Source organism: Labeo rohita, chromosome 1 (genome assembly GCF_022985175.1).
Source record: "Labeo rohita strain BAU-BD-2019 chromosome 1, IGBB_LRoh.1.0, whole genome shotgun sequence".
NCBI lineage: Eukaryota > Metazoa > Chordata > Actinopteri > Cypriniformes > Cyprinidae > Labeo > Labeo rohita.
The window spans coordinates 34,921,393-34,936,074 of NC_066869.1; the positions used below are offsets into that span (position 1 = coordinate 34,921,393).

Here is a 14,682-nt window from a genome sequence, read left to right on the forward strand (position 1 = left end):
ACCCGCGGTCCGGACGTGAAGCCGCACCCAGACGGCTGCGGGCTAGGATGCCGGGCCGATTTACCTACCTCAGGAAGTGCCGTAATGAAAGGTGGATGAAGCTGCTGAAGGAAGCCGCTACCCCTCGTGCCGCGGACCTCGGCAGGGAGCAAGTGCGGGCGCCGGACTCTGCCCCTTACCTGGACCCTTCCCTTCTGAACACTGTCCCTCCTTCACGGAACCCCTGCACGTCGAGGACACCAGATCCCCTATTTATTTTGGACACTTTTGTTTATATTGTTTAATAAAAGCCTCTCCGAGGCCTGACGTCACGCCCACTGTGTCTGTCGTTTTGCTCCTCCCGCCACAGTACGCTGACTGTTTCTATAGCAACCTGGACTTCTAATGGCAGCTGCAGTGATGCGCTGACTTTACTAACCAACGATTGGCTCCTTCATTAATAAAGAGATTAGATATTTGCGTTAATGAGCGGTTGAACAAGTGTACCTAATAAGGTTGCCAGTGAATAGGCTATTACCAAAGATGGAAAGCCCGCTGTTGAAAAAGGTAGGTTTTGATGCTAGGATGCTGGTTTTAGCTGGTTTATGCTGGTCATTTGCTGGTTTATGCTGGTCCTTAGCTGGTCATGTGCTGGTCCAGCTAAGGACCAGCAAAAAGCCAGCATAAACCAGCTAAGAACCAGCTAAAACCAGCAACCCAGCATCAAAACCTACCTAGCCAGCATAACCAGGTTTTTCAACAGGGCCCGCAACCATTAGTATTAGCATAAAAACGTAACCGCTAAAGCTAATGTTTCCGGTCTGGCAGAACATGGGAGACTAGAGGCTGTGTTTTTTTGAATGGATGTCAATGGAGGAGAGGCTTTACTGCTCTGAATAAACAGCTTTTTATAAGAAACAGCTTATGATTTAATGAATCTACAGCAAATCTTCAACATGTTTTACACTAAACAATACTTTTGGATTGAACTATTTTTAGAGTTTACCACAAAAAAATACTGTTTTATGAGATGAGTCACTGACTTTTGCGACAGGTGGGATTCAGCTTACCGCACTCCTCATTCATTCCTATGGTATCTGTAAACGGCGATTACGTGTCTCACAATTCTGACTGAAATTTAATGACATCAAGGTTGTAATGTGATTGGTTATTAAGGGACACGTGATCAATGTTAGCCGTTACGCTTCCTCCAATAGTAAGTAATACAGACCCTCTCATCTCCCTATAGTAAGACAATCTCTGCTATTACTACAAACTACTACTAGGCCCTGTAGTGAGTGGATTGTGTTAAATCAGCACCTGTTTGGCATGCTCTTGACAGTGCTTCATAGCATGTTTTTGCATTTTCATGTGGGTGAGATTTTTTTTTTAGGTATTCAATTAACACTCATTCCTCGCACATCTGAAGGCAATGGATAGGTGTGTAGAAGACAAAGATCGAAAAGGTCAAAACCAGAAAACAAATAAAAATCCTGCACGCTACCAATATTTGCAAAAGTATCAAAAAAAGTTTTATTGGCAACGTTTCAGTCTCATAACCTTCATCAGGTATATTCAAACATATTTTAGATGTTTAAAAATACCCATGTATGTGTGGAGTAGGCCTTATATTTGCAACTATTTTAATTACGGAGATGCTGAAGCCAGTTCTAGTATATCAAGCCAAAGGCTGGGAATCACACTGGATGGATGGCCAGTCCATCAGAGGCCTCACACATAATCTCCTTTCACCCAGAGATTCTGGAAAGTACACTGATAATGTGCCCTGGGATTTGCCCATCATTTGATTTTGATTCATTTACACTGCCAGTGACTTTCTGGAATCTGTGCACGTGTTTATACATATCCCGTAAAGATCCCGTTAAGACACATGACATAAGGTTGTGACTTGTAATGTGATGCGCACCATTCAACTAATGCTGGATTCACACTGCAGAGTCATCAGATCACTGCTCTTCTGGCACTGTATGACTATCTGGGGTACAATCTAGCTGATGTTGTCTGCACACTACACAATGGATCAGCAACAGGGGGTCACACATTACACAACTTTTCAATAGGAATATAATGTTCTCTTGTCCTGAATTCTGCTCCCTCATTGGCTGTAGGTCATCGGACTCGTCGCCGATGACATTTCCAGTCAAAGCATGTTACTGACAGATCCAGATATTTTGCCTGCCAAATATCTCACAGGCATTGGCGACGTCTTTGATAACACACACTACACCAGGGTTCCAAGTCTTACCCTGGAGGGCCAATGTGCAGAGTTTAGCTCCAGCCCAGATCAAACTCACCTAACTGTGATTTTCTAATTTATTAGTACAATGGCGTTTTAATGCCACGTTAAAAAAAATAAATAAATAAAAAATCTAAAATGTTGAGATTAAAGTCGAAGTATTTAGAGAATAAAGTCTAAATATTTAGAAAAAAAGGCAAAATATTTCAAAAATAAAGTGGAAATTATGAGAATAAAGTCAGAAAGTTTTAAGAATAAAGTGGAAATTGTGATAATTAAATCGTAGTAATTAAAGTAATAATATTTTAAGAGTATAGCCTGTGCATGCAAATGACCTGGATTGGGAGCACCAGGAGAAGTTGCCAGGCCACCAGAATTTATTTGAATATATGTGGAATTATTAACAGAAATCATACCATGTGTTATGCTCACAAGGACAGTATGCTTGGAAATTATTGTAATTATTAGGCCTACTTGTAGTGCACCAACCACCCAATAATAGCAATAAGCTTTGTGCCTTTGAAACTTTTAATATAAAACTATATCTCAGCTTTCAAAATCTTTCAGTTTTCTAGTGAAATACAAACAATGTGTTTTGCAGTAATGTGTTTTTCATGCGGGACAGATCGCTGTATTCATGTCAATCAGCTGTCTTTTCGATTACAATGAGACATTCGTTTCATTAAATTATTTTCTTTGTAAAAAATTCCACCTCCTACTCCACAAAAACATCTGTGGCATCCAATCTTTCATTCCTCACATGTATTTAATTAAAAACAATAATAAAATGTTCAAAAGATTGAAGCAGTTTTATTCACGGTATAATACAGTTACATCATGAAATACAAATTATAAATGTTTGTTTCAAGTTTATAGCACATTATAAATGTGAAGGAACATTGTGAAGGATTGAAAAAACAGTATAGCCTAATTTAATGAAACAAATGTCTCATTGCTATCTGAAAGATAAATGATTCACATGCCGCTTAAACTTCAAATACAGTGATCTGTCACCCCACATTTAAGAGCATGAAAAACAAATTGTTGTAAAAGACATATTGTTTGTATTGTTGTATTTTTTGACATGTTGACATTTGTATTTCGCTATAAAACTGACAGATTTGAAAGCTGAGAGCTTTGAAAGCTATCTCCTGGTGCTCCCAATCTGGGCCATTTGCATGAGCAAAAAAAACTTTAATTCCGTAATTGCTATGAATTAATTCTTGTAATTTTCAATTTATTCTCAAAATATTCTGACTTTATTCTCAAAACATGTTTGGGCCCTATTTTAAAGAGTCACTCACACCTACAGTCAGTTTGTTCTGATAGGTTGTTCTTACAAATTTTACTTTTATAAATTGTGAAAGTGTTCAAATAAATAAATAAAAGTCAAATGAGGTAGAGTGGGATTTACTTTAGACTGTTTAACATCCTCTTTTGGAGTCCATGGAAATTCGCTATATTTTTATACATGAAAATATTCTCCTAATCTAATTCTTTGACCATGCATCTAAAAAAAAAAACCCCTGCATTGTCAGGCATTGCCAAATGTATAATGATTACATTCTATGGATGGCGTCCAAATGTCCAAATTTTCTATGGATGATGTCCAAATGTCCAAATTTTGTCCAAATGTTGCATCCAGTTTGTTCTCCTAAGCTGCAGTCTCATCCTGCATCCAAAAACTTAACCCCAAATAAGATGTTCTTGCTTTCTCATCCTCTCTATTCTCAGCAGTTGTCAAAGAGTTGGATAAAAGTACACTTACAACAATCACTAACTCTTACATAAAGGATTTTACTTACATAACCTATCAAAGCTGAGTTGTGTCAAGAAAGGTGACCTTTTAGATTGAATTCTGTGTTTATGAATCATCTGCAGTTGATATTGTGGTGAAGAGCATAAATAATGTTTCCATTGAAGACAGCAAAGTGTCATCTTAAGACAGCAATCAAAAAGACTTCTATTGTTTCTGCACAGTGAGAATGAACAGAACCTTCCAGAAACGCCGACATGATACCCACAATAGTTAATGCATCCCTTGCCAGAATCCACATCCCTTCATCCTCCAGTACACACACACTGTGCCCAGGCCTCCTTGGAGGGCTTTCTCTCCTTTCCACCTGCCTTTATATGAACACAGCTGTAAAGCACCAGCTGTATCCACAAAAAACTTAAACTTAAAACTTAAATTCTGCCCAATGCTCTGTGTATTTAAAACATTTTAGACATTTTAAACAATTTTTAGATAAAAACGTACTTTTAGACACCACTGAATGCTTCCAACTGTGATCCAAAGTGGATTCTAATTACAGGCAGAAATATCTTTTTTATAGATGTACAGTGGGTATGGAAAGTATTCAGACCCCCTTAAATGTTTCACTCTTTGTTATATTGCAGCCATTTGCTAAACTCATTTAAGTTCATTTTTTTTCCTCATTAATGTACACACAGCACCCCATATTGACAGAAAAACACAGAATTGTTGACATTTTTGCAGATTTATTAAAAAAGAAAAACTGAAATATCACATGGTCCTAAGTATTCAGACCCTTTGCTCAATATTTAGTAGAGGCACCCTTTTGATCTAATACAGCCATGAGTCTTTTTGGGAAAGATGCAACAAGTTTTTCACACCTGGATTTGGGGATCCTCTGCCATTCCTCCTTGCAGATCCTCTCCAGTTCTGTCAGGTTGGATGGTAAACGTTGGTGGACAGCCATTTTTAGGTCTCTCCAGAGATGCTCAATTGGGTTTAAGTCAGGGCTCTGGCTGGGCCATTCAAGAACAGTCCCGGAGTTGTTGTGAAGCCACTCCTTCATTATTTTAGCTGTGTGCTTAGGGTCATTGTCTTGTTGGAAGGTAAACCTTCAGCCCAGTCTGAGGTCCTGAGCACTCTGGAGAAGGTTTTAGTCCAGGATATCCCTGTACTTGGCCGCATTCATCTTTCCCTCGATTGCAACCAGTTGTTCTGTCCCTGCAGCTGAAAAACACCCCCACAGCATGATGCTGCCGCCACCATGCTTCACTGTTGGGACTGTATTGGACAGGTGATGAGCAGTGCCTGGTTTTCTCCACACATACCGCTTAGAATTAAGGCCAAAAAGCTCTATCTTGGTTTTATCAAACCAGAGAATCTTATTTCTCACCATCTTGGAGTCCTTTGGGTGTTTTTTAGCAAACTCCATGTGGAGAGGCTTCCGTCGGGCCACTCTGCCATAAAGCCCTGACTGGTAGAGGGCTGCAGTGATGGTTGACTTTCTACAACTTTCTCCCATCTCCCGACTGCATCTCTGGAGCTCAGCCACAGTGATCTTTGGGTTCTTCTTTACCTCTCTCACCAAGGCTCTTCTCCCCCGATAGCTCAGTTTGGCCGGACGGCCAGCTCTAGGAAGGGTTCTGGTCGTCCCGAACGTCTTCCATTTAAGGATTTTGGAGGCCACTGTGCTCTTAGGAACCTTAAGTGCAGCAGAATTTTTCTGTAACCTTGGCCAGATCTGTGCCTTGCCACAATTCTGTCTCTGAGCTCTTCAGGCAGTTCCTTTGACCTCATGATTCTCATTTGCTCTGACATGCACTGTGAGCTGTAAGGTCTTATATAGACAGGTGTGTGGCTTTCCTAATCAAGTCCAGTCAGTATAATCAAACACAGTTGGACTCAAATGAAGGTGTAGAACCATCTCAAGGATGATCAGAAGAAATGGACAGCACCTGAGTTAAATATATGAGTGTCACAGCAAAGGGTCTGAATACTTAGGACCATGCGATGTTTCAGTTTTTCTTTTTTAATAAATCTGCAAAAATGTCAACAATTCTGTGTTTTTCTGTCAATATGGGGTGCTGTGTGTACATTCATGAGGAAAAAAAATGAATTTAAATGATTTTAGCAAATGGCTGCAATATAACAAAGAGTGAAAAATTTAAGGGGGTCTGAATACTTTCCGTACCCACTGTATATGTGTTGCTAATGGCTATATAAAGTCTGTAGTGTATTTAATTGTTTCATTTTTCACTTGTGTCTTTTCCCTGTGTGTTTATTTATACTGCACTTCTGCTCGAGATCCAAGGCTATTGGCCCATTGTTAGCACTGGCTCACATTGTCCTGTCAGTGGAAAAGCAGCTATTGAATGGACCAAAATGATGACAGAATTTTCATTTTTGGGTGAACTATCCCTTTAACTCTGTCTGCACTCTGTATGACACATTCATACATTCAACATTACAAACCTTCACCCTTGTGTGTCACTTTTTCCAGACCCCCTTGCTGCATCTTGCCACTGCAGCATATGTACATGCACACACTCACTCTGTGAAATCTAATGCTTTATGACAGGCATTCTCGCATCAGTTCTCCTGACCCCGACTTCTCATCAACTTCCCTCCATCATTAGTCACTTGAGTTCTTATCAACAATTTAAACAGACATTTCATGAATGCGTAATAAACATGTAGATGTTTATATACGTCTTTCTTGCTGCTCTTGCTTTGTTGGTCTCTCTCTTTCTCATTTAATCTTGTTGTATGAGCTCATGCGAGGATGGACTGTGGTGAAGACAACTGTCTGCTGCCCTGCAGGCTGAGTTTATGAGAATCGACTCCAGCCTTAATAATTATATGTTTAATTAGCTGTGCAGAAATTAGGGAATATGGTGAGCTGTGCATTAACTAAAATTATCTCTCTTAGAAAACTTCATTAGGCTTTGAACAAAAGTGAAAAAAACTCATCATATGTTATAATAGAGACTTTAAGTGATAATTTACACACACATGAATATTCTGTCATAATTTACTGAATGTTGTTATTTCAAATTTTGACTTTCTTGTGTGAAACACAGAAGAAGATACTTTGAAGAATCTAATTATAATACAAAAGTTTACAAATTTCAAAAGTGACCCAAATGTATTATAAAACTGGTGCAAATAACTTGTGTCCTATATTCCAAGTTTCCAAAATTATATTATATAGTTTTAGGTTGAAAACTGATAAATTTTGAGCTCTCAGTGGTACATTTATTACGAAGTTCTTGAGTGAAATAGTGGTGTCAGATTTGTGGCTGAATTGTTCTTTTGAGATTTCATTTCTATTATATTTTCAGTGTTGTTCAAGACTGATCCAGTTCTAAAAACCAGTCTGAATTATTTGTTCACAAATCTGACTTATTCTATTCTCAGGTTCATCCCACTGACTCCATAATTTCCAGTTAACAGTCAACCACACTGAAAAAAATCTGTAGAAAAACAGAAATGTTGAAAAATCAATATGGAAGATTCCTTCGTATTAACTCAATACATAGTGCCTTTTTTTTTTTTTTTTTTTTTTTTTTTTACAGACTTTTAATTTCTTATGAATGAACTTATTTTGAATTGACTCAAGTTTCAGTCTGGTTGTCAAACATACAGTTGAGGTCAAAAGTATACTTACACCTTGCAGAATCATATAGTCCACATATAGTCCACAAAAGAAAATAGTTGAGTTTATAAAAATAGTGATAGCTGTTCTTGAGTCCCTTGTTTGTCCTGAACAGTTAAACTGCCCACTGTTCTTCAGAAAAATCCTACAGGTCCCACACATTCTTTGTTTTTTCAGCATTTTTGTGTATTTGAACTCTTTCCAACAATGACTTTATGATTTTGAGATCCATCTTTTCACACTGAGGACAACTGAGGGACTCATATGCAACTATTACCAAAGGTTCAAATGGTCACTGATGCTCCAGAAGGAAAAATTATGCTGTAAGAGCCAGGGGTGTGCCGAAGTGCAACGGTGCCCCATGTTTGAGTCCCGGCTTGTGGACCTTTCCCGATCCCGTCCCCTCCTCTCTCTCCCACTTTATTTCTTGTCTCACTACTGTCCTATCAATAAAAGGCAAAAACGCCAAAAATAAATCTTAAAAAAAAAAGAGCCAGGGGTGTAAACTTTTGAACAGAATGAAAATGCGTACATTTTTTTTATTTTGCCTAAATATCAATTTTTTTCATTCAGTACTGCCCTTCAGAAGCTACAGAAGATTCTTACATGTTTCCCAGAAGACCAAATAAGTTCAGTTTAGCCTGATCTTCAAATTTAAAAGGTTTTCACAAGTTTTCACCCCCAGCTCTTAATGCATCGTTTTTCATTCTGGAGCATCAGTGTTTGAACCTTCTGTAATACTGTATCTGCATATGAGTTCCTCATTTGTGAAAAAATGTTTTGAGAAAAAAAGGAACTCAAAATCATATATTCATTGTTGGAAAGAGTTCAAATGCTGACAAAAACAAAGAATTTGTGGGACCTGAAGGATTTTTCTGAAGAACAGCAGGCAGTTTAACTGTTCGGGACAAACAAGAGTCTAATGAACAACTATCACTAAACAAAAACACAGCTGTGGATTCAGGTAACAACACAGTATTAAGAATCAAGTGTATGTAAACTTTTGAACAGGGTAATTTTTATAGCTATTTTCTGTTGTTGACTATATGTGAACATCTTTTATGTGAAATATCTTATTCACATCAGTACTAAATTAAAAATAACATGCACTGTGTATAATCCCTTTAATAATTTTGGTAACAATAATTACAATTTTGCAGATTCTGCAAGGTGTGTGTAAACTTTTGACCTCAACTGCAAGAACATGGAATATAGGATATTAGGTCATAAACAACATGGCATATAGCATATTAGGTCATAATGACCACTTTTATGATACTTTTATGATGCTTTTGGATCCTTTTTGAAGCTTTGTAGATATATTCTGCATGTCGCCATATATTTTTTCTCTTTGTTCTCCACCTGCATGCAAGCTGCATTTCCATCAACTGTGTGTCAGCATTGACTGGATGAACCTGTTAAGTGCTGTCTCAGCTAGAGCTCTGGCCAATCTCTCTGCCTTTTTCAGTGTCTCTTGGTGAAAGCAACAGTCTTTTGTGTTGCATAAATAATTTAAACTGACTGAGGCTGGGCACAAACAAAGCTCCCTCCTTCTCTTTTCTGTCATTTAGTTTAAAGTTCAGTGTGTTTTGAAAGAATATATGATACCTGTTCTGGTTAAACAAAGAAATAACAGATTTATAGAGGAATGGGAGTAGCTGAACTTCTGCTGTGTATTGTTCTGTCTGCGAGCATGAAGATGAGCTTGGCAGAGTGCGTTGAAGAGATCAGGTGCTGGATTCTCTTGCTGTTTGATGAGCTTTTCATGCTTAATTAGACTCACATTTCACACATCAAAATTCGGAATCTCCTTTTCTTAGTGGGTTGATGCTGATGCGTGTTTTGGTTTGCCATTGCCCATTAGCATGAGACTCCCTCGTGGCCCAGCAGGGAAACACATGCAAACCTGCTCGCTCTCTCTCACACACGTGCATGCATGCTGTATAAAGGTGTAAGTGCGTAAAAGGACCCCTGCTGGTCTCTGTTGATCTGTTCTGCGGAGAGTCTTAATTAGTTATGGGAGATTTACCCAGCATGCTACTTTAAACACATGGCCTCTTTGGCCTCTCTTCTTTCTTGCAGTCTTACTCTCCTTTACTAACTTTTCTCTAATGTTGCCCTGTGTTGTTATGGAAGCCTGTTTCCACTATGGGATAAAAAAAAAGCAATTGCAACTTTATCTCAAAATTCACGTTTCTGAAGTTTTGTTTGTGAGATATAAACTCAGAAATCTGAGAAAAAAGTCAGAGCTGCAAGATAACGGTAGAATTGCAAGATCTAAACTCAAAATTGCAAGAAAAAAGTTGGAATTCTGCATGTATATCTTGCAATTCTGAGTTGCATGATTCATCTCTTGGAAGAAAAATTCTCTTGTACACATGTATACCGACTATGAATTTGTATGTATGATGATATTCTATATATCGTGTTCATTCTATACCTTGATTATTTTGTTAACCAGTTGGGGTGCCTAATGTTAGCATGCTATCTTATTTTCATATCTTTGACCAGCTGGCAGGCTAATCTCTTATTTCATTACACGGATATTAAGTGTTTGGTCGTCTTAGATTTATTTTTCAGGCGGACCATATTAATGATAATACAAATCCTGGCTGGGTCCTGTTTCTAAAGTTAAGAGTGGTAAACACTATCAGTATCAGTAAATGAAAAAAGTGAAATATCTGTTTTTCTTTATTCCAGCATATTTTCAAAGCTGTGGATGAACATCACATGTCTTCTACAGCACATGCACACTTTGTCAGTACTCTGCATATTTTAATACGGGTAGGGTTTTTCCAATTATGAGCATGATCACATTAACATAATCACAGTATTCTGTTTGCATTAGCTTCAAGTACTGCGTTAATCGCATTATGAGGGAGATGTAAACTTGATGGAAGAATATAAAATAAAGAATTATTCTTAAAGAAGTGCTCTCATATATATATATATATATATATATATTTGTCATTTTCTTTTGCTATTTTTAGACAGATATTATTACTAAGACATGCTCCTTTTCTGCAAACTGACTAAATAATTTATTGTAATGAACTGAGTTTACTTTATACAACATGGTGAGTTATATAGTATGCAGATAAATATATACCCAACACTACAGTTTACAGTACATGTACCTGTATAATGAAGACATATTTGCAGCATTCCAAATACAAAAGATTGTGACACTGCTCAAGACATGATGAAGACTGTCACCTTCAACAGAAATATGGGAACGTTTTGTTCAAAATTTGATGAAGGAGGCTCAGTTTTGCCAAGACTGAGGATGGGATAATGAATAGCCAAAAGCAGAAACTAATGCAGAAGTCAGAAGTTTTTTTACCCGTTTCTCCTGTGGTAAGAAAAAAGAAATAAATACATTTGATTGATTTATAAATGTGTTAAAGCTGCAGTCCATAAGTTTTGCCTCTTTGTCGCCATCTCTGTCTGAAACCTGCAAAAACATTTATTTGCAGAATTTCTTTTTTATGTGATTTGTGCATTGGCACTGCTCTTCAGATGAATCTAATATTTTGAGGTGTATGTGTGGCTGTCAGTCACTGCACCAGTCTGGATACTGCACTTAGGAATCACATATTCTATGTCTTTGAAGTATGAACCAAATAAGAATTTTCAGTATCTGGCGGTCATCTGATCAAGTAATTAACTGAGGGAAAAAAAAACATTACAATAAATTGCAATAAATCTAGCCATCGCTTAGCTAATATCACATCAAGCCGAGCAAATTATTATTGTTATACTTTGTCCTCAAATTGTTAAAGTTAACAACATCAGAATTGCATGACTATGTGTATATGGAGTGTATGTTACCTGTAGATTTCAATTTCTGTACAGTCTAATCTCTAATTGTCATACCATTCGAATTTCATATAAAGAAATTGTTTTTTTAACCCAAAAAGGATTTTAGAATTGGTTCTCATTGAAATACAAATTTTGTGTAATCTCACATATCTGCAAAGATGCACATTTAAAACTGGAATATAATCTAATCTCAGTAATTTACACTGTAAAAAATAAAAAACACACTTTGTTGAGTCAGCTTAAAATTATTTGTTACCCTGCTGCCTTAAAAATTTAAGTTCAGTCAACTAAAATAAGTTTATTCAACTTGAAATGTGAAGTTGTACTAAGTAACAACTTAGTAACCCAGCAAGTAACCCAGCTGCCTTAAAATTTTAAATTGATTCAACTCAAATATCTAAGTTGTCACTTAGTATAATTTAACCTTTCAAGCTGAATAAACTTTTTTTGAGTTGACTGAACTTAAAATTTTAAGGCAGCCAGGTAACAAATTACTTTAAATTGACTCAACAAATTGTTTTTTACAGTGTACGTGTGTTTCATTAGCACATAATCCTTTCTGGATTACATTCCCCCAATAAAACGATAAGTTTAATTATTCCAGCTACTGTGAGAAAAGACTGTATATGATCCACCGCCTGCAGCATGCTCATATGCGATATAACCTACTAGCCAGGACTCCTTCTTTATGTTTACAGACGTGACGTAATCACACAAAGATGAATGCAAAGATGAATGAATACAAGCTTAACATTGTGAACTGACTAAGGTAATGATATAGTTTTGAATGCTGGCTGGTTATGTACATGCTCAAAAATTGATTTTGGATCATTTTTAACCAAAAAAAAGTTACGGACTGCAGCATTAAGGAAGCTAAGAATCTGGGGTACAGAGAAAATAACAATGGTCGTAGTACAGAGCCTTGTTGTATTCCACTGATGAATGTGCAGGATGTGCGCTGATGGCACCACAATGGGGTGGCCAAAGTGGCACAATAAAAGTCTATAAATATAAATAATATATATACATGAAATTGCTATTTTGTATAAAGTATTGATAATTTAGACATGGTTCATGTTAAACAATTCTATAATGACAGGGAAACAATCATTCTGATACATATAAGTGGATTATAACCTTTCATCAAAGTTGTCCTAAAACCAAAACAATACCCATTCTTGTCTTAGGACAACTTTTATTAACTTTTTTGATCCACTTCAAATGTTGACTATTATATATATAAACCATTAAAGTCTGAGTTAAAATAGGCTGCAAGAGTGCGATTAAAAATACATACATGCTGCCCCTTAGTAATATTATTAGAAAATACAGGATTAGTTTCCATTGTTATGCTGATGATACTCAACTATATATCTAAACAAGACCAGATGAAACTTTTAAATCAGGGGTGGCGAACTCCAGTCCTGGAGAGCCGCAGCCTGGCAAAGTTCAGCTCCAACTCTAATTGAAAATCACCTTCCTGTTGCTTTCTAGTAACCCTTCAGCTTGTTCAGGTGCGTTTGATTAGGGTTGAAGCAAAACTATGCAGGGCTACGGCTCTCCAGGATCGACGTTCACCACCCCTGTTCTAAATTATCGAAGTTAACAGAGTGTGTTACAAATGTAAAAGATTGGATGACCAATAATTTTCTCCTATTAAATTCAGATAAGACAGAGATATTACTTATTGGACCAAAAAACAATACACAGAATCTCTTGGCTTACAGTCTACAACTAGATGGATGTACTGTTACTTCCACTACAGTCAGAAGCCTGGGTGTTATATTAGACAGCAACTTGTCTTTTGAAAATCACATTTCTCATGTTACAAAAACAATATTCTTCCATCCTAGAAACATTGCCAAGCTACAAAACATGTTACCTGTTTCTGACGCAGAAACAGCTAGTTCATGCATTCATGACCTCTAGACTGGACTATTGTAATGCACTACTAGGTGGTTGTCCTGCATCTTCAATAAACAAGTTACAGATAGTCCAAAATGCAGCTGCTAGAGTCCTTACCAGGTCAAGAAAATATGATCATATTACCCCAATTTTAAAGTCTCTGCACTGGCTACCTATTAGGTTCCGCATCAGCTACAAAATATTACTTCTTACCTTAACGGTTTAGCTCCCGTGTATCTAACTAGTCTTCTACCACGCTACAATATATCCCTAAAGTCACAAAACTCTGGACTTTCGGTAGTTCCTAGGATAGCAAATTCCACTAAAGGAGGTAGAGCTTTTTTGCATTTGGCTCTCAAACTCTGGAATAGCCTTCCAGATAACGTTCGTGATTCAGACACACTCTCTCTGTTTGAATCTAGATTGAAGACACATCTTTTTAGCCAAGCATTCAAATAATGCATCTCATAAACTTTTACTGCAGTTATATCTGATCAAATGCACATTATTAATCTTTTAGCTCTGGTTGAACAAATCTTTCTTTGCTTGGTTTGAACAGCAGCTACGCTAATTATGTTCCTATTTGTTCTCTGTTTCTGCCATGGGATTGATATCCCGTGGTATAGGAATTCACAAGCTTAAGTCTGGATCCAGAACACTTAAGAAGAGATGATGCCAACTCCTCAGAGGACTTCAGATGATGCCAAGCCTGAAACAACATTCAGCACTTTTGCTACTATCTGTCTGATTACGTCATTAACTGATCTTTACCATACATCTCTGCCATATGTACATCAACTTGACATAATCGCCACTAGTAAGCTACTACTATATTGTAAAAACTTTAATTTGCTGTAAAGCAACAAAAAGCCCTATAAAAATCAGTTTGAACTGAACTGAATTGAAAAATCACAACTACTCTGTGAATGCGAATTAGTGAGTAGATGAGTTTGTTTTTGTTTTTTTTTTCGTAATAGCCCCGGGAACAACTGTAGTCCCATTTAATCACTTGCTAAAAAAGCCCTTTTAAGCTTTAAAAATCAATATCAAAACATTTTTTTATATATATGTATATATGTGGTAGAATAAATGTGAAAATATGATTATTTTGTTGATATCGATTTTCATTTGCAGGCTATTTCGTGATGATTATTTTTCATATTAGCTACTGATTTTTTTGGGGAATATTACTACAATAAAATGCTCGGTTTTAAGGACAGTTTTGATTACCTTTTTACGCTATACAATTGTGTCAAGTCGCCACTTGATGTCTCTTGTAAACTCTGGCTCCAGCAAAACCAGGTCTTT

At 37.0% G+C, this 14,682-nt stretch overlaps 1 protein-coding gene across 3 annotated transcripts in view; it reads left to right on the top strand.

Moving 5' to 3' along the window:
* The window catches only part of chrna6 (cholinergic receptor, nicotinic, alpha 6), a 55,040-nt gene extending 40,472 nt beyond the window's left edge, over positions 1 to 14,568 (top strand). The window contains exons 6-7 of one of the 3 annotated variants that reach the window (XR_007827833.1): positions 12,168 to 12,238; positions 14,001 to 14,079. Coding sequence is in view for 2 of the 3 variants with exons in the window: in XM_051110818.1 (XP_050966775.1) it covers positions 14,001 to 14,075 (75 nt within the window). In the remaining variant the exon portion in view is untranslated. Of the gene's footprint in view, positions 1 to 12,167; positions 12,872 to 14,000 lie in introns of those variants that run through there. The other 2 variants (XM_051110818.1, XM_051110826.1) reach the window with 2 other exon arrangements.
* Positions 14,569 to 14,682: the final 114 nt, after the last annotated feature.